This window comes from Anabrus simplex, chromosome 3 (genome assembly GCF_040414725.1).
Source record: "Anabrus simplex isolate iqAnaSimp1 chromosome 3, ASM4041472v1, whole genome shotgun sequence".
Taxonomy (NCBI): Eukaryota; Metazoa; Arthropoda; class Insecta; order Orthoptera; family Tettigoniidae; genus Anabrus; species Anabrus simplex.
Window position 1 is genome coordinate 86,981,222 of NC_090267.1, and position 21,849 is coordinate 87,003,070.

General features: G+C 42.0%; 1 protein-coding gene across 1 annotated transcript in view; it reads left to right on the top strand.

Annotated features, from left to right (window-relative positions):
* The window catches only part of Cbp53E (Calbindin 53E), a 427,296-nt gene that overhangs the window by 269,033 nt on the left and 136,414 nt on the right, over positions 1-21,849 (top strand). The window contains exons 4-5 of the mRNA XM_067142613.2: positions 17,554-17,640; positions 21,254-21,310. Of these exons, the coding sequence (XP_066998714.1) occupies positions 17,554-17,640; positions 21,254-21,310 (144 nt within the window). The remainder of the gene's footprint in view (positions 1-17,553; positions 17,641-21,253; positions 21,311-21,849) is intronic.

Here is a 21,849-nt window from a genome sequence, read left to right on the forward strand (position 1 = left end):
TTACTTGTGATGGTAGTCAGACAAATAAAAAGGCCTGGAAATCGTTAGGAATCAGTGGCAAGACAAGTTCTCTACAACCTCACATCATTAATCCTGCAGATGTTAAGAGAAAGATCTGGGCTTTCTCCGACTTCGTGCATGTATTGAAATGCATAAGAAACCACTTTCATGATAAAGTAGAACTTCACTATAACGACAAAATCATTAATTTCAATTTCTATAGGGAACTGTTCAAAGAAGATCTATCAGGATATGCTGGACTTAGAGCCTGCCCCAAGCTGACAGTTGCTCATTTAGACCCATCATCGTTCCAGAGAATGAATGCTAGGCTTGCCTTCCAACTTTTTAGTGATAGTGTTGCCAAAGGTATGAAATTTTATCGCGAAATGGGACTGGCAGGATTACAAGGTAGTGAGGACACTGAAACATTTACCAGCGATATAAATATTGTTGCTGATGCACTAAATGCATTCATCCCTTCTCAGGCTCTTCGTAGAGGTTCACCTTCTCATACAGTTCTTGTTAATTTTCTTCAAACTGTGAGATCTACTAATAACACCTTTGCCTCCAACAGAACCTTGGAATCACTTATGGTAACCCTACAGAGTACTTTGGAAATGTCTGAATGGCTTTGGGAAAGAGGTTATAAGTATGTGTTAACAGGAAAGCTCACCCAGGATCCCTTGGAACGGCACTTCGGAATTATGCGTTCTTTCAGTTCAGATGATCATCCATCGACAATAGATTTCCTTCATTTGCATCTACTTCAATGTGTCTATGTCCCTATAAAGCAGGCTTTAAATGTAGGAGGAAATTGCGAACCTAAACGGGAGCCGATCTTGACCTCGTATGTTAATCAGATGCGTATGTTAGCCCGGAATGTGGAAATGCATAATGAGACAGTGAAACAATCAGTGGAAACTTCCATTAAGCAAAAAATCGTGGTTCAAGATGCAGTAAATATCGAAGACTGGGAAAGCTATGTACCTGAATTTGATAGCGCAGTTCGAAACTCTTCGATTGAGAAGTGTTTAGTGTACCATTTGGCTGGGTACGTTGTTAAGCACTCTTCTAAATTTATTAAGTGTTCGTCCTGTGCCCATTCTCTACGTGATAATAATCATAGTACATTTTCAGTTCTCTCCGAAATAAAAGACTACGGTTCAAGCAATAATGAAGTGTTTTTAACACGCCCTTCCAGAAGTATATGTGACATTCTTTTCCAGGCCGAGAAAGTAATTAGTGAAAAACTGAACTCAAAATCGATGTGGAGCGAAATATTTTTTGATTGTATCGATTCTATAGACAAAATTTCAGTTGATCCTTCAGGTGCTGGCTGTTGTCTTCAACATATTATGGATATAATCCCCAGACTTGTTTATCATTATCTGAAATGCAGATTTTTCTTCAGAGTGAAAGAAATCCGGCGAGATTTACAATCTCGAACATCCGCCAAATCTTCACGGAAGCTTTCGAAAGTCCAGTAACCGACAAACTGAGATGGTAAGTAGAGTATTACCTTTAAATAGTTCATGGGTGCTTTTTAATATGCTATGTATATGTATATATACACTCGAGTAACTTGTGCTTTTCGCAACATGTGATGAAAGTCGTAGCTCTTATTTCCGTGTGTGATATTTTTCCATTGTTCTCTGCCGTGGCATTTTAATTGTAATCTCTCATTTTTTTTATAAAAGACAGTGTATATACTTATCAGTTACGGAGTAATACGTTTCCTGTGTCACCATTCCTAAGAACAGCTGATAGGTATTGTGGAGCCACCGAACTCTAGCGCTGCCTGGCGGGGCGCGCCTGAACTCGATGAGTAATCACACTTGGTTCTTATATTCGTCATGGTAATATTTAAGGGGTCAAAACAGGGAATATCGAATTTCTCCGTTAAAATGTGTTCCATCAAAAAATCCGCAGTTCTGGCCTTTCAGGAAAGCAACTCATACTGAAATCCTAGGGATATGAGCTTCGTTTTTAGGTGAATAAAATATAATAAAGTATGAGAATTATTTACTCCTAAAAATTACAATTCATTGTTATTCGGTCGATTAGATTAGCAGTTTGCCTTTTTCTACCACTACGATCGCTAATGTAAGTCAATGCAGAGTTTCGCCTAAGTTCTTATAACCACATTCATTGCGGGTATTTTTCAAAAAAATCATAAAACGCCTGTAATTATTGAACCAAAAACGCATTACAGAAAGAATTATGAAAATAAGTAAATTTGACTAGGATTTGAATCAAAAAGAATACGAAAAGTAACAAGCGATATTAGGCTGTGTTTCGAGAACAGCATTTAGGCCGGAAGTAATTTTCGCAATTTCGCAGTTTTTTTTTTTTTTTTTTTTTTAGTTTAGTTTAATAGAGCTATCCAAGACTCGGAATTTGAAACCTTTCCGGGAGCTTTAGCCCTTCAACTTTCGGCTTTTTTTTTTTTTTTTTTTTTGCTAGTTGCTTTACGTTGCTCCGACACATATAGGTCATACGGCGACGATGGGACAGGAAAGGCCTACGAATGGGAAGGATGCGGCCGTGGCCTTAATTAAGGTACAGCCCCAGAATTCGCCTGGTGTGAAAATGGGAAACCACCGGAAACCATCTTCAGGGCTGCCGACAGTGGGATTCGAGCCCACTATCTCCTGAATGCAAGCTCACAGCCGCGCGCCGCTAACCGCACGGCCAACTCGCCCGGTGTATGAGAGGTGTCTCACGTATAATCACCACGCTATATCTCACTGTAAAGATGAATCACCCAAATGTGGCCACTGTACCGAAAACCATTCTACCGCCAAATGTCCCAATACTTCCTAGCCACCCGCCGCTGAAAAAGCACGCCCCCTCCCTCCCCCCCCCCCCCCAGCAAATCAGAACTTGTAACACTCGCTAGAACAATTGACCCCCCCCCCCCAAAACACCAGCTCACTATTATTACCCCCGACAACTACAGAAGATATGATTCCCTTTATCACAATCGCACTCTACAATATCCAACCCATCGATCGCCCTCATGTACTCGACAGTCTTCAACCAGCAGCGAATCAAACTCTCAAACTACATTTCTTATCGCAACACAGTGGACTTAGTACGCATTTCACTTTCAGCCCTCTGGAAACACTAGTCTAAACACCGCCTCCCTGCCAGCCCCTGCCCCACTAGATAATTCAACCAACCTATCATCCCCGTGTCATCCATAGTATTAACATAAATCCGTCAAAAATACTTAAGATCTCTTCCCTCCTATCATGCATTCTCGCTCTGCACCACCTATCCAGTAACACTGTGCTAAAATAAGTAAATAAATAAATAAATAATAATCCACCACCCTCTAGCCACATTAAGTCATACATTCACCGATGTCCCCACCCCCGCAGTCAATACACTGAATCATCTCACATAATTTGCAATGTGAATAAAACCAAAATCAAATGCTGTTGAAATTCAATAAAATGCCTAATACCCTCCCAAGAGGCTGAATAGTCCCCCCCCCCCCTCCTATATCCACACATCCACTTACCCATCTCCCATCCTTCAGGGTGGGGAATAAAAAAATTATACACTGCTATTTGTAGAAAGTGAAACACTCAGAAGCAATGGTCTGAAATACGCCAAAATCAGAGGACGTGTAGAACAGTGGAACCATAAAACGTTATTCAAATTGTAGAGAGATGGCGTGCACGTAGGCCCAGCAGTGTCTTTCTGTCTGTCACCAGCCCGGCCAGGGCAGTGTTACGCAACGCTCAGTCAGTGCGGAGTCATCATACGAAGTGGAAACATGTACCTCAGTGCCACTATGCCTCGCCGACATCACAGGAGGGAATATCAGCATGTGAGTGCGTTCGAACGGGGCAGAATGATAGGGCTCCGGGAGATGGGTCTGTCGTTCCGTGACATTGCGGCTCGTACAGGGTACGCTGCTTCAACAGTGAGGCGTATGTGGTACCAGTGGAGAGAGGAGGGCCGTACACAGCGCCGACAGGGTACTGGACGATACAATGTGACCACAGCGCGAGATGACCACCATCTTGTCCGCTTGGCCGTAACGGACAGAACAGCTTCGTACACGGTGTTGGCTCGACGTTGGAGCACTGCAACGGGTGTGGGGATGTCGGCTTCGACGGTTCGATGCCGTCTTCTGAGGACGGGACTGGTGACACGCACGCCATTGCGCCGGCTTCCATTGACCAGCAGCCACCAACGCCGTAGACTGCAATGGGCACGCGAACACCAACAATGGCGTGCTGAGTGGCAAAAATGAGTGTTTTCGGACGAGTCCCGCTTCAACTTGTCCTACAGTGATGGCCCCATACGCGTTAGACGCCGCCGTGGTGACCGCCATCGGGCAGACTATATTGTTGAGCGGCATAGCGGACAAACGCCAAGTGTGATGATTTGGGACGCAATTGCCTATAACATGCGATCTCGCCTCATACGTCTTGAGGGCAATCTGAACAGCTACCGCTACATCAGGGAGGTTTTACAGCCCAAAGCATTGACCCTCCTGCAGGCCGTTCCAGGCGCCATATTCCAGCAGGACAATGCCCGGCCGCATGTGGCGAGGAATGTACAAGCCTTCTTCGAAGAACGGCGGATTCCATTGCTTTCCTGGCCTGCCCGTTCGCCGGATATGTCACCCATTGAACATGCCTGTCCTCCTGCATCCACTGTTGATGATTTATGGACGCGCCTACAAACCGCCTGGCAGAGTATTCCCCAGCAGCATATTCAGGCGCTCTTTGATTCCGTGCCACTACGTCTAGCGGCTCTGATTGCAGCGCGTGGTGGCGCTACGCCGTACTGAATTTCCACGGTCACCGCTCATGTACAGTTCTGTAATTATAATCATTTATTTCTTGCCATGTCCCTAATATGTGAAATAAATTGCACTGTGATCACAGCTTTTGGTCTTGGTGTTTCACTTTCAACAAACAGCAGTGGAGATAGAGAATAGAAGAAGGAATAAAAATCCCCTTTTGGAGACCGGTTCTGGTTTCGAACAGTGCAGAAATTTCTCCCAGACATTTAACTTTTGATAATGTGTTGGTTAGATTCTTGTTTCTTACAATCTGCTTTACGTTGCACCAATAGAGATAGGTCTTACGCTGTCGATGCGATAGGAAAGAGTTAGGAGTGGGAAGGAAGCGACCGTGGCCTAAATTAAGGTACAGCCCCAGAGTTTGCCTGGTGTGAAATGGGAACCACGGAAAACCATTTTCCGGGCTGCGGACAGTACGGTTCGAACTCACTATGTCCCGAATGTTAGCTCACAGCTGCGAATGGCCTTTTCAAAGTCAATGAAAATCATCATCATTATTATTATTATTATTATTATTATTATTATTATTATTATTATTATTATTATTATTATTATTATTATTATTATTATTATTATTATGTCCTTGATGTAAAACGAAGAGAAGGTGATCCCCTATACAAGGCGTGATACTCTGTTTGAGAGTTTAATTAGAAAGGGATCAGTGTCAGGCTTATTAGCTCGGTAAACGGTAGGTTGCATGAATTATGAAGAGCGGTAACCCTCAGCGAGTTAGTTAACGACCCCTGCGCTCCGATAGGAGCCAATTAAACGCTTTGAAGTGTCTAGAAGAATGAGTGTCCCAGAGTATTAGCTCCATTAGCTTTATTAGTATGTTTTACGTTTCAACTCATACACAGAATTCAGCTCTGTAAAAGAACAGAGTTGTACCTTCTTCATGCAAATTTTGAGTGTAACAGGTACGATGATGATTATTGTTAAAATATTTTCTCCCATCTAATACTATTACCAATAATAATAATAATAATAATAATAATAATAATAATAATAATAATAGAAGAAGAAGAGTAAGAAGAAGAATAAGCATCTACAGAACGAGTTGTTTGTGAGTTTATATTTTGGGATATCTTCGGTTCGAATCCAACCGAGGGCAGCCTAAGGTGCAGTGTTGCTAACTTAGCGGATTTTCCGCTAAATTTGCCGGAATTAGAAGACTGTCGGCGGAGAAATATATCATTTAGCGGACAGCGGAATATTTGGCGGAATTCTAGATTTATTATAGCGGAATTTAGTGTTTTATCCATTTTACGTTCTTTTTAATTTGTACTCCAGTCTGTCTCCGAGCTATTCCGTATTTCTCGTCAGAAGCTAGCAGTCACATGAGGAAAACATGTTATTTGGATTTGATATTACGAGATCATGGAATCATAAACTTCTAATGCGTGGGGAAAGGTTACTTATCTCTTAGTTGACGAATGACGACAGATAATGAAACTGTGAGAGAGTAGCATTTATATTCATGCTATGAAAGAAGATCGTTTAATGAACTGGTCTGTTTTGTGTGTGGCCCTTGAGCTCGGGGATTCAACTAGTTTGCACCCGGCAGTAAAACGCCTACAAATTTTAGCTCGCCTGCTCACAGGCAGGGGGTTAATCCCGGTCAAACTCACAGATCAGGTGAGTGCAGACTATTACTTCTATTATTATTATTGCTCATTTTATTGCTCATTATTTGACATCGGATTTCTTGGCGGAATTTTAGCGGATTTTAAGTAGTATTTAGCGGACCTTGAAAATATAAGTTGGCAACACTGCGGTCTCCCGCTTCCTGATCATGCAAATGCTGAGGCTCTGCCTTAACACTGAGCACTCGAATTTGTTTAGATGGTCAAATACCTCTACTGGTGTTTCTATTTCCGAAAATGTTTGGCTATATTCCTATCTGTTCTTGCGGCAAAAACAGTTTATTTTGCAAAACTCAAATTGGAATAAATAACTTTACATCACACATTTCCGTACTAGCCCAACAGAAAACCGTGAAGTCTCACCGTGACCATCGACTCTATCTACCTGGCCTCCGACATGCTATTAATTTCTAAGAAGAAAAGAGATAGCAGGGAAGAGTGGTGTGCTACAAGGAGTATCTGTCGGTTTCCGAGTTAGACTCGCTACCACGGCTAGAGTTTGTGTTGGTGAGGTGGTGTTAAGGTGTGGTATTAAGGGTCAGGGAAAAACAACATAGGCAGAAAAGGGAAAGAGCCTACATGTAAAACTTGACATCTTTTGATTGCACATGCAAGGATGTGGGCTGGAAAAGTCCAGAGGTTGTGTTAGTTAAAAATATATGTCATGCAATAATAACAGTTTCCTTGCCATTGTTTATTATTATGGGGATCAGTCCTTCCTGTCACTGCCGGGTCGGCTCGGGTCCACTAGTGTCTGGGCTTTGGGCCTCAGGTTCGTCCCATTGTCCCTGGTGCCAAATCTCCGTTTGGAGAAGGGGATTAAGAGCCAAGCCTTGCGTGGTGCAAGGGGCTATCTTCTTCCGGCTGGTGATGTCCCTCTTACGCGGTGCTGCTGAAACACACTTGTCACTGCAGATCTGCAACAACGCCAGGAAGATGTTTCAAGGAAAAGTATATCCCGTGCCAAAGCACCATGGATAGAAGAAAGGAGATTGCCGAGTGAAAAAATGAAGGAGTACTTACTGGACGAAGATTAAAGCCCAGAAACAGATGAAGATGAATTCGAATTATCATGGTCTATAGTCGGCCAACACGAAAGGAGAATAAGAAAAAAACAGCTTAACGTCCCCCAACATACCATTATGTCATTTAGTGATCGTCAAAGTTTACGTTCTATGATAACTTTAAGCTTGGTCTTTATTTATCCGGATTCAATAGAGGGAGGAGGGAGTGTCGTAGAATTCCTGATTTCAGGAGGGTGGTTCCTGTGGTTCACCCCGCAAGCCGCTACTGGGAAGATCATGCGCTGAACAGATCTTGAGCATGAAAGGAGTACTGGAAAATTATTTCTCAAACGATCTGGTAGTCATCCTAGTAGATTTAAGAAAAGTGTTTGACTCAGTCGACTGGGGAGTGCTTCACGGCATCTTGACAGAATGTGGAGTGGACGTCAAAACAACGGAAATCAACAAACAAACTCTGACATGCTCGCACAAAGTTAAATTCATGAGAGACCTCTCCAAGGAGTTCAACAGATAAATCTATTAAAGGAACAAGCTGAACACAGCCGGTCCCCAGATTTCCTTTGAAAAAACAAAGTACATGACAAACATCACGACTGTCAAACACCTCAATTCCCCCAACTCAATGACTGAGTATGGTAGGAGTGAAAGATTCGACAGATTTTCAAGATGAAAACTAGTCGAGGGAATCCAATGGCAGCAGGTGAGAGATAATTGCCACTGGCTTCCGCAGAACATACATCCTGTACAAGGAAAAAGTCCATCTCAAAACAGGCTAAGCGTACACATTACAATACAGTAATTAAAACGGAGTGACTTCGAATGACTGAAAAGGGTGGGCTTAGAGAAGCCGTGAAACTTGTGAGGAAGATCCTTCGCAAAATAATGGGTCCGAAAATGGTGGCTACTAGCTAATTACCCAGCGCTGCCCGGGCACTGTGATTGTTTATTTTTAGGTATTTTATTGCCTGTTTAATTATGTGTGAAGCAAATTTTGGTAAATTTCGTTATTGTGACGTTGACTGATACTTCACGCCCTTTCCAACCCCACCCAGAGGGGTGCACACACATAAATCCATAATCTAGGCCACTTTGGACGTTTTTCACCCCTTCTCAACCGTCATGCAGATGGGGGCTGAACTTGGAATTAAACGACATGCGGAGTGTCACTATTCATCTCAGCGACCCCGAAACCTATGAATTCGACACTATTTCCGATAATTTTTATGTACCACCCCCTCCCGACCTCTACCCCTAGAGGTAGCTTACCCCCACAGTGGTTATTTTTCAGACAGTGGTATGTGTAGCAGAATCTCTCCTTGGCCTTGCCTACATTCACGCACGTGCATATTTCAAACATCAGACCTGTATTCTACTGTAGAATCCTTGAGCTGACGTTGCCGTGGTTACGGTTGGTCATTTCTTCATCCGATTCATATGTTTGAGCGGAGTAGTGTGAATCCAATATCTCCATATCGGTTGGATTTAAGCCCTTAAAACACGGTTTTCTGGGCCCGTAGGGCGTTAACGAGTTTTGTTCTTCGCGTCGTGAGATTTTAATTGAGCTTTGCCTCGTCCTTGTACGACAAATTTGATTATTCGGCTATATAAGGCTATATTAATTTGCCAAAGGGCTTAAATCTGGGAAATGGATAGGGCTGTTAAAATTTCTTGTAGATGGGGTTACCTGTGGGGTCCTAAAAGGTAAGTGTAGAAAATTTGGTTCAGATTGGTTGAAAGGTATGGATTTGTATAAGAAACGGACAGACAGTCACACATTCTGCTGTATATATACATACTAGCAAGATACCCATGCTTCGCTACGGTATCGTACTGAAATGTATAATTGAATGCTTAACGTTTTATATATAATCCGCCGAAATTCGCGATCTGACTCGTTTTCTGAGAGAATCCGCCAAAATTCGCGATACGACTCGTTTTCTGAGAGATTACGGCAATGTTCCTCCCATTTTTCAATCTTTCTTTCCAGCAATCGATTTCGTACTTCCCGGGCTAGATCCAGGTATTCCACCCGGTCAGTTGGGTCCCTAAATCTTCGCCATCTTTTCCTATAAGCATGTATAATATGGATCAAATCCTTGAGAAGATACGGCGTGGTGTCGTCTTGGGTGCCTTGGTGGTACTGAACCCGACGCCGGACTGCATTCGTAGAACCCATTACCCGGCCAGGACCCGTTACCAGCGCGGTCCGCACATTTTGACGACGGTCCAGAACATTATTACTATTATTACTATTATTATTATTATTAGTAGTAGTAGTAGTAGTAGTAGGGTGGGTGTAATTAGTTGAATTTAGGTTATTATTATTATTATTATTATTATTATTATTATTATTATTATTATTATTATTATTATTACTGATGTTCACAGCAAGATGCAAGACTACTTGGCAGTAAATTACATCTGCTGCCATTGTCATTGCTGACAATGTGAACAGCACCATTGTCGGGCGTAGGCAAGTGCGCGGGATTTCTGGCGATACGAATGATATACTTCCGTGGATTATTGACCTTATTATAGAGGTGAACGATTGCACGGTCAATTTCATTCGTATCGTTTATTTCAAATGTGTTTAATTTTTTAATTTTATGCCAGGGGAATCTACTGTAATCTAAGAACGTTCTCCAAAGGAAAAGATGGCTCTTGAAAACGAACCCAGGAAAGCTTACAAATTATCGCTTTATGATCAGGATAAGTACATTGAAAATCCACAGCCTGTTTCCAGTCATTCGACCGAGACAGGAATGGAATGAATGAAGCCCCATCTAGCGGCGAGGATAGGAATTGTGCCGCCTGCCGAAGCCTTTCACACTCCTCTGGAGCAATGATTAATGAATGACAAATGAAATGAAATGATATTGGAGAGTGTTGCTGGAATGAATGATGACAGGGAAAACCGGAGTACCCGGAGAAAATCCTGTCCCGCCTCCGCTTTGTCCAGCACAAATCTCACATGGAGTGACCGATTTGAACCACTGGACCCAGCGGTGAGAGGCCGGCGCTCTGGCGCCTGAGCCACGGAGGCTAATAATAAGTACATTATAAACAGTAAAATCAATTGGTCTCAACTCATTTTTCACCCCACTACCGTTAAGTTGATATACCCCCCTCCCAAACAGAAGGCGTGTTTCTTTATGTTTAAAGGAGATTCCAAATACCAATGTTCACGTCTTTTAACTTCAGTTTTGAGATATAAGTATCCCCAAATAATTCACTTTTTTCACTTCCTTTCACACTCTTCCAACCCTCCTTAAGTGAATTTTCCTGCAAAAATACTTGTTCCTTTAATAGTAAAGGATTTTCTAAATGCCGATTATCATGACTCTAGCATCTTTAATTTTTGAGATATGGGTCCTCATAAAAGAAATTCAACTCCTTTTCACTCCCGCCCCCAAGATGATTTCCCCCGCAAAACGCGTTTTTCTTTGTTTTTAAAGGAGATCCAAATACCAATAATCACGTCTGTAACAACTTTAGATTTTATTAGGTGTAAACATCCTCATACAATTAATTCAATTAATTTTTTAATTCTTTCACCTCCCCCCACCCCCCATTCATTGGATTTTCCGAGAATACGTGTTTCTTTACTTTAAAAAGCAGATTCCAAATACCAAATTTCACGTCTGTAACATCTTCAATTTTTGAGATATCAGTATCCTAATTAAATGAATTCAACCCAATTTTCAGTCACTTTTACCCCCCCACCCCCACCCCCGCCCAAGTGGTTTTACCGAAAACAAAAAAATACTAGTTTCTTTATTTTTAACAGAGATAAAAAATACCATTTCTACTTGTGTAACATGTTAAGTTTTTGAGATATACTGTAGAAATTCTCATTTTAATATTTCACCCCTTTTTAGTTCCCCTTAATTGGATTTTTCAGAAACAAATCACCTATGTTTCTTTATTTTTACAGGAGATTCCAAATACCAATTTTTATGTCTGTAATATTTTACGTTTCTGAGATATACTGCAGATATAGTCTTTCTAAAAATTCACCCCAAATTGTCACTCATGTTTAACCCCATTTATTGAATTTTCCGAAAACAAAAAGTACGTGTCTGTTAATTTTTAAAGGAGATCCCAGATACCAATAATCAGGTCTAAATATATTCAGTTTCTGAGATATAAGTATCCTCATTAAATGCATTCAACCAATTTTCACCCTCTTCCACCCCTTCTATTGGGATTTTCTGAAAACAAATAATACGTGTTTCCTTTTCAAGGAGATTGTAAATATCAATTTTTACATCTGTAAGATTTTAAAGCTTTGATATATAGATACACTCATTTTAAAAATTCACCCCCCTCACTATTTGGACTTTCTAAAATCAAAATTACGTGTTTCTTTAGTTTTAAAAGAGATCCCAAATACCAATTTTCAAGTCTGTAATATCTTCAGTTTCTGAGATATATGTATCCTTATTAAAGGCATTCAACCAATTTTCACCCCTTTTCACCCCTCGTATTGGGATTTTCCGTAAACAAAAAATACGTGTTTCTTTATTTTTAAAGGAGATTCTAAACACCAATTTTTACATCTGTACACTTTTAAAGTTTTGAGATATAGATACACTCATTTTAAATATTCACCCCCCTTTTTCACCCCCCCCCATTATTTGGACTTTCCAAAAACAAAAGAATACGTATTTCTTTATTTTTAAAGGAGATCCCAAATACCAATTTTCAGATGTGTAATATCTTCAGTGTCTGAGTTATACGTAGCCTCATTAAAGGCATTCAATCCCTTTTTCAACCTTTTTCACCCTTCCTATTGGGATTCTCCGAAAACCAAAAAATACGTGTTTCTTTATTTTTAAGGGAGATTCTATATACCAATTTTTACATCTCTAAACTTTTAAAGTTCTGAGATATAGATATACTCATTTTAAAATTTCAGCCCCCCTTTTCACCCCCTCAGCAATGGAAAATCCTCCCTTAGCGAGCACTTACATTGTAATATAAATGGATCCTCAAAATTTCATTTCATTATGTCCAGTAGTTATGGCTCGGCGATGATGAATCAGTCAGTCAGTCAGTCAGGACATGTTCTTTTATATACACTGACTGACAGAGCAAATGCAACACCAAGAAGGAGTGGTTCGAAAGGGATGAAAGTTGGGGAAAAAACAGAGACGGCACGGACGAATAATTGATGTTTATTTCAAACCGATATGCAGGTTACACAATGCGCACGGCATCGACTCAGTAGGATGTAGGACCACCGCGAGCGGCGATGCACGCAGAAACACGTCGAGGTACAGAGTCAATAAGAGTGCGGATGGTGTCCTGAGGGATGGTTCTCCATTCTCTGTCAACCATTTGCCACAGTTGGTCGTCCGTACGAGGCTGGGGCAGAGTTTGCAAACGGCGTCCAATGAGATCCCACACGTGTTCAATTGGTGAGAGATCCGGAGAGTACGCTGGCCACGGAAGCATCTGTACACCTCGTAGAGCCTGTTGGGAGATGCGAGCAGTGTGTGGGCGGGCATTATCCTGCTGAAACAGAACATTGGGCAACCCCTGAAGGTACGGGAGTGCCACCGGCCGCAGCACATGCTGCACGTAGCGGTGGGCATGTAACGTGCCTTGAATACGCACTAGAGGTGACGTGAAATCATACGCAATAGCGCCCCAAACCATGATGCCGCGTTGTCTAGCGGTAGGGCGCTCCACAGTTACTGCCGGATTTGACCTTTCTCCACGCCGACGCCACACTCGTCTGCGGTGACTATCACTGACAGAACAGAAGCGTGACTCATCGGAGAACACGACGTTCCGCCATTCCCTCATCCAAGTCGCTCTAGCCCGGCACCATGCCAGGCGTGCACGTCTATGCTGTGGAGTCAATGGTAGTCTTCTGAGTGGACGCCGGGAGTGCAGGCCTCCTTCAACCAATCGACGGGAAATTGTTCTGGTCGATATTGGAACAGCCAGGGTGTCTTGCACATGCTGAAGAATGGCGGTTGACGTGGCGTGTGGGGCTGCCACCGCTTGGCGGCGGATGCGCCGATCCTCGCGTGCTGACGTCACTCGGGCTGCGCCTGGACCCCTCGCACGTGCCACATGTCCCTGCGCCAACCATCTTCGCCACAGGCGCTGCACCGTGGACACATCCCTATGGGTATCGGCTGCGATTTGACGAAGCGACCAACCTGCCCTTCTCAGCCCGATCACCATACCCCTCGTAAAGTCGTCTGTATGCTGGAAATGTCTCCGTTGACGGCGGCCTGGCATTCTTAGCTATACACGTGTCCTGTGGCACACGACAACACGTTCTACAATGACTGTCGGCTGAGAAATCACGGTACGAAGTGGACCATTCGCCAACGCCGTGTCCCATTTATCGTTCGCTACGTGCGCAGCACAGCGGCGCATTTCACATCATGAGCATACCTCAGTGACGTCAGTCTACCCTGCAATTGGCATAAAGTTCTGACCACTCCTTCTTGGTGTTGCATTTGCTCTGTCAGTCAGTGTATATATATAGATATAGAAGAAGAGGCGAACATTGTATCAAGTAAATGAACGCCTGATGGAGTCAATAAAAAACCGAAGACTTAAGTTCTGTGGACGTCTATACAGAATGGGTGAAAAGCAGCTGACAAAACAGACCATTAAATTGGATAATATTACAAATGTTTTAGATATGTGGTTTCAGGAGGTCAGAAAGGGCCTCGGCAGGATTGGTCCCGGGCGGGAGGGTATTTGACATCGGACGTGATACAGATTAAAGATCAATAACTCCAAGGGCTTCCATAATCCAAAATAGAACAGACAATGGACGGAGGAATGAAGATAGGTTGCCAGAGAAAGAATGCAACGATTCTGGGCTGTAAAAGAAACTTCAAAAAAATACATTATAAATTATACTGTAGATGTGCGTAAGTACGTTATGCAAACATACAATACGGTACGGTAAGGTTAATTTTCCTTTAGTCATCAGCATAGGAAAATTAACACAACGAAAATTGTTCTGATGGGCTGCATATCCAAATGTGGCTGGGAGACGTGACCAGTCTTAAGGGAAATAATGGATAGAAGGAGCATTGTGAGACGAGGTTTTGCTCGAACAGCAACGATATACGAGTACATAGGGTGGAAAACTGCGACTACATTTTTCTTGAACATTTATGCAAGCTGCTAGGAATTAAATGTCTATTAGTTGCATCCTACGCAACACCTTACAGCAACTATTATGTACAACCAAACCAAACCACTTGGCACTAGAGCCCTTGAAGGGCCTTGGCATACCAAGCGACCGCTGCTCAGCCCGAAGGCCTGCAGATTACGAGGTATCGTGTGGTCAGCACGACGAATCCTCTCGACGGTTATTCTTGGCTTTCTAGATCGGGAACTCTTATGTACACTTAGCCTAATATAGGCTTATCCTTATAACGCAACCAAGCAAATAGGTAATTACTCAGCAGACGGTTCGTGAGAAGAGACTACTTTATTAATACATACTGTATTAAGTATTGGTGCAAAAAAACAATGAAACTGTTGATGATAAGATAAGGGGCCCATATTTCGTCCTCTTGGCAGATCTGGACTTCTATAAATTCAGGAATATTATGAACAATGCTAGAAATTGGTACGTATATATTACTGAATATATTTTCCACTTACGGGCAAGTTACAATAAAACTGTTGTAACGTAAGGTAGTCAATATTTGACATAAACACTACAAGAACTAAACTACCAAAAATGTGTTCGTAATTTCGTCCCCCACCAAATTTATTAAAAGTGAAATTATTTTGAATATAATTTTCCTTTCTAAACTTACCAAAAACTTCCCCTATAATGAATTACTTGAGAGCTATTTATGAAAAAGGTTTCCTTGGTATTCTTTTTAACATAGTCTTTAAGCATTGCTCGTAGGAAGTTAAACGCTTTACGTGCACGTTTTTAACCCATTATCTTGTCCCCCCTGCCTTAATAGCCTTTTTCATAGCCTCCTTATCCCACTACTGCGTTTTCCCATCTGAAAATAATAATAATAATCCTCATAAATAACAAATGAAATGAAGAGGTACGAAATTACAAACATTCCCTGATTCATTATAATGGCCGCTACAGTAACTCACGCCTACCACCTCACTGTAGCGATTACACGCCAGGAACTACACCATACGACTGAAATGCAGTCCAGTATTTCATACACATATCAGTGCTCACACTAGGAATAACAGGCTCTTAATTTGAATGCTACACTAACTCAGCTGGGCATGAAAAATGAATCCTCTTTGTACACGGAAAGTGAACGTCGTGCGATTAGTTTCAGCTAAACACGATGAAAACCATGCTAGCATGAGGAGGAAAGTCAAAAAAACATAAACATGCATCTCCCACAACAACACAACGGGATGAGGCTACGCGTGTGCGCGCGGCTAAACATTAGGTACCAACTGTGCAAACTGGAAATCCCTAGGGAGACGAAATTAGGTGCGGGGATGGAATCCCCCCCCCCCCACCTTAATAATGTTTCGTGGCTATTGCTCGCCCTTGTAAGGCAGACCCTCCGACGAAAATGGGTATCATCTGCCGAGGATGAGAAGCTACTTGATACTGTAGTGGAGGGCAATAGTGCGTGTGAGTTCCAGGAATGTTAGGGAGTGCACAAGCAGCCAGTCGTTGAGCCAGGGCAATTAACCATTTAAGATTAATATTCCCAACGCGTCCCGGAATCGTACCCAGGACTGTATGAACCGAAAGCCACTACGCTGACCGTTCATCAAGGAGCCGAACAAATTCGTGTCGTCGTCCCACGGTGGTGCAACTTTTTTGAGACACACCCCCTATAGAGGTGAGCTGGTTAACCACGTACCAGCATTCCTACCAATCTTAAATTTCTGATAATACGGCGAATCAAACATGTGCCCAGGAAGAGGGCAGTAAATAGCACCAACCGTTACACTATGGAGGTGGAAAATGTCACATGTCACAGAATTAATGTCAAAGAATCGCATATTTCCCTCTTTCCACTGCCGCCATTCCTACATCCTTGTGAGTGCGAACTGTGTCACGCAAGTGGGCTTGTTTCGCGGCTCTCCCTTATGTCGACCACACGTGAAGGAATGCATTTAAAAATTGCGTGTTGTGGTGGTTGTCAATGTGGTATGCTGTGTGTATTACGACTCTCACAAACACCCAGAGAGAAGAACGAGTAAAATCCTCATCCCGGTCGTAAACATACATCTAGATGCTTTAAATTGAAGTCCACTATGCTGGCAATTCAGCCAAGGAGCCGGATAATAAAGAATTTCTTAACGCTAGGTGTATAATAAATAAATTATTAGTAACAATGTGCATGCAGAAGGTTTGTGCGCCTCTCCTTTCCTCCACCAACAAAGCAACACGCAGTAGACATTGGGTTTGCGCCAGAACGGTCATCAAGCCGTAAAACTGGCCACGTGCTTTACTAATCGCTCTCACAGCCTCAATGGAGTATGAGACAAATGGAAGAGGAGTGTACTAATAATTTATATATCATCAATCAAAATTTCATGCAAATTTTAGTGTGCATAGACCAAAGTTAGCCGAAGGGCTTGACTTCACGGTTGTAATACATGTATTTCCCGGTTCAAGAAGTGTTGATCAAACTAATTATGTCATCTTTTGTTTAGTGTAAAGGGGGGTATGTTCGTGATAAATATTTGAATAAGTATCATGAACTTCCCCATTGCAGACTAAGCATTTCAACTTTACTAGTGGTTCCCTGAGTTGTCAACACATGTCTTCATCGTGCTCTAGCGGACACACGATACATACTCATTTATTACGAACTTTCCTGTATCACGAACATGCCTACCTTTATCCAATAATTTTTGGTCGCTTATGTAATGAAATGATTCTTAACTTTTAACTGATTTTCATAACCTTACATCATTAGTTCGTAATGACAATGTAAGAAAGAAATTAGTGTATGAAAGAAAGCGTCATGAGTTGATGCATATCGTATTACTTACTAAGTACATAATAACAGGTCGTAACTGTTTCAGATGGAATACAATTTCATGATTTAATGCTCTTTCTTTTCAGTTGGCCCAACTTCTGCCGATGGAGGAGAACTTCTTGCTGTTATTCAGGTTCGACAACCCTCTGGAATCAAGCGTCGAGTTCATGAAGGCGAGTACCACTATTTGAAATTTTAGGATACCAAATTCTTCATCAGCTAGTACTGTAACAATGTTTGTTAAACTGGTAATGCCTATAAGTACTCCACTAAATAAATCTAAGTTATGGAATGCGTAAGGATGTAATAAATTACCTCTCTCTCTCTACCCCTGTGGATCGGGGCGGTAGAATAACACCCGCGGTACACCATGCCTGTCGTAAAATGCGACTAATAGGGGCCCCAGGGGCTCTCAACTTGCGAGCGTGGGTTGACGATCACGAAGCCATTAGCTGAGTCCCGGCATTGCTACCACTTACTTGTGCCATGCTCCTTACTTTCTTACAAATATCCTACCCGACCTCTCTTGGGCAGCTCTTGTTCTTTTCCGACCCCAAAAGTATTAGAGCACTCCAGGCCTAGGGAGTCTTTCATTTTGACGCGCTTCGTGGCCCTTGTCTTTCTTTGGCCGACACCTTCATTTTTGAAGTGTGGGGACCTTCCATTTTTTCCTCTCTGATTAGTGTTATATAAAGGATGGTTGTCTAGTTGTACTCCCTCTTAAAACAATAATCACCACCACTCTCTCCCTCTCTCTCTCTCTCTCTCTCTCTCTCTCTCTCTCTCTCTCTCTCTCTCTCTCTCCCCCCATAGACTCTGGATCATCCTATGAATCATTTCTCTCCATTCGGCTTCTTTCAGTTTAGCTCTCGTCATGCCAGAATCTCCCTTGATGCTATTTAAGTCCAGTGATGGAAAAATTCTCTGAACTGAATTAGTCACCTGAAAAATATTTCGCTCAATTAAAATTTCAAATTATTTTTCAACAAGTAATCGGTAAAATTACAGTTACAATTACTTTTCGGAACACCAGTCTTAAGGAAATCTATAACCAAAGTTCGCACAGTTCGTGTTTCTTTCGGCACAGAGATATTAAGACTAGTTCTGCTGTAGAAGAACTTAAAAACTTACCTTCATCGTCACTTTATTTTTAGTTTCTACCTCCATGCGATATATATCGATGACTAGAATGTAACAATTATATTATTTTATTTCAAGAAGTGCATACATAGGCCTACATCGTTATAGACTTACGTCCGAGAGAGGACAGGATACGACGGGCCTATCCCAATCGAATGGGGTAGAGTGTCTACAAATGCAACAGAGAAAGAAGAAAGGGAGGGGGGCACATGGGGAGCGCTTACATGTGCCCTGCTGAAATTAGTGTTTGACAGCTATTAGAGCAGGTGAGGGTCTTCCGTTTGGGCCTGAAGAGAAAGGGCCGGGCGTGTTATCCCTGGGAAGGTGTCTCCTTTCCTCCCCAGGAGTGGATAACACAACCGGGCAGCACTTATAGACGCGGCCGTTGCATGTGGAATGGTTTTCCTCCCGTGTAAGTTGCTGCAAATTAAGGTAGATTATAGAGTTATTCGTGAATTCATGCATAAATCCACCCATGCAATTATTCAGCGAGTCGAAGGCTCTCTCCTAAGTTGGTGGTTATCCGTGACTGGGAGAGAAGTGTTAATTCATTCACGCATGCATTACAATTCAATTCAGTCATGGAATCATTCATTATCAACCATTCATGCATTCATGTAGCCATATGCATAGTGTCTGTGAATATGGAGGAGAACTCTGTACAGACTTATGACAAATAAATGTAGACTGTTATGCCTTTCAGCGCTCAGTCTGCAAGCCTCTGTGAATTTACTAAACGTCGCCACAATCCTCTATTTGCAACTAGTGCTGTGGCCTCATTTAGTTCTATACCACTTATCGTTACAAACTGAGTCGAACCATCGTCGTCCTGATCTCCCTCTACTTCTCTTAACCTCCATAACAGAGTCCATTTTTCTCCTAGGGAACCTATCCTCCTCCATTCGCCTCACATGACCCCACCACCGAAGCCGGTTTATTCGCACAGCTTCTTCATCCATCGAGTCCATTCCTAATTTAGCCTTTATCTCCTCATTACGAATACCCTCCTGCCATTGTACCCACCTGTTTGTACCAGCAATCATTCTGGCTACTTTCATGTCTGTTACTTTTAACTTATGAATAAGATATCCTGAGTCCACCCAGCTTTCACTCTCATAAAGCAATGTTGGCCTGAAAACAGACCGCTATAAAGATAGTTTCGTCCGGGAGCTGACTTCCTCCTTACAAAACACAGCTGATCGCAACTGCGAGCTCACTGCATTAGCTTTACTGCACCTTGATTCAGTCTCACTTACTATACTACCATCCCTGGAGAACACACAACCTAAATACTTGAAATTATCGACCTGTTTCTAGCTTTGTATCACCAATCTGACATTCAATTCTGTTGAATTTCTTACCTTCTGACATCAATTTAGCCTTCGAGAGGCTAATTTTCATACCATACTCACTGCATCTATTTTCAAGTTCCAAGATATTATACTGCAGGCTTTCGGCACAATCTGCCAATGAGACCAAGTCATCAGCATAGGCCAGATTGCTTACTACATTTCCACCTAACTGAATCCCTCCCTGCCATTTTATACCTTTCAGCAGATGATCCATGTAAACTACGAACAGCAAAGGTGAAAGATTACAGCCTTGTCTAACCCCTGTAATTACCCTGAACCAAGAACTCATTCTACCATCAATTCTTATTGCAGACCAACTGTCAAGATAAATGCCTTTGATATATTTTAATAATGTACCCTTAATCCCAGAGTCCCCCAGTATGGCGAAAGTCTTTTCTCTCGGTACCCTGTCATATGCTTTCTCTAGACCTACGAAACATAAATACAACTGTCTATTCCTCCCGTAGCATTTTCAATTACCTGGCGCATACTGAAAATCTGATCCTGACAGCAGCTTTGTTGCCTCTAACCACAATGGTTTTCATCCAACAAATTACAGCAAAAATTATATTTTGTAAAAAGTAACGATTACAAGCAAAAGTTACTAAAGAAATTACTCGTTACAAGTACTTCGATTACTGCTACTCAATTACTCGCCGTCTTTGTATGTAACCAATGTGATGTTGGCCTTTCAGTTCCTCTTTTGCCACCCGGCATTCCAAGCATGACATCCGTTTTCAGCGAGGTACTTCTCATTACCTGGCCAAATTATGATACCTTTTGTCTTACTATCATTACTTACAAGGGGATTTTCGGCTTGAACTGATGGAAGATTTTCTTATTACTAACTCTGGCTGTCCACCGCATTCTCAGCAGACGTCACCAACACCAAATTTGAACATGTTACTTCTTTGAGTGAAGGTAGCACAGCTTTGAGCGCCTTACCAGTTCATTGATTGATCACGCTATCAAGAGTCACATAAAATCGTAAGCTTACTATTGTGTTTACGATGTAAGGTAGTGTCTCATCAGCTACCATTCCTGCACAACATGAAAGAAATTACGAGTTACTTGGCTTTGATGACATGTTCTGTTTTAATTGACTGGCGCTCTCACTAGAAGAAGACTGAAAGTGACACCCAGCGACAAATCCAGTTGTAAAGATAAACTCTATCAACTTCCTGAACTCATTCTTTTCTTTAACGTTGTATCATTAATCATTTAGACATTTCATCTATAACTGTAGTTCTACACAACTTTTTGATAGAACGCATGTTTTTACATCATGTTCCAGATCTGGCGAGAGTACGACACGGACGGCAGTGGCTACATAGAAGCTGATGAGCTCAAGGTAAGTGTGGCGAAAGACGTTTCACAGAACTGTACATCGTTATATTAACACATTGAGGTCAAAGGCCGTACGCCGTATGTGCTGTGTCATTTATTGCAGAGAACCAAGCCCACACGATGTGCGCTTAAATATTAATATAATATATGGATAAATAACTGAAATGAAAGTAATTGAAATAAAATAAATTACTAAATAATTAATAGAAATGTCCGTAGTATGGGCGCCAGAGTTCACCACATTGGATTCGTCAAATTTTAATAAAGCGTTATAATTCTCTCTCCCAGGGCGTGTACATAAATCTGCGTACTGTTACATCTGTTTCAGGTCTTAACTAACCTTCTGAAAACAACTAAATATGTAGGAACTGCACCCAGGTTCATAAATAACTTCATTTGCTCTAAAATAACTAAGTTATATTCTAAATAACATCCGTGCATGAGCACCTCATCAACACACCAAAATATACATAAAATACACTCACAAAACACTGCTGGAAGACTCCATATTTACAACAACAACAATAACAACAAAAACAGGGG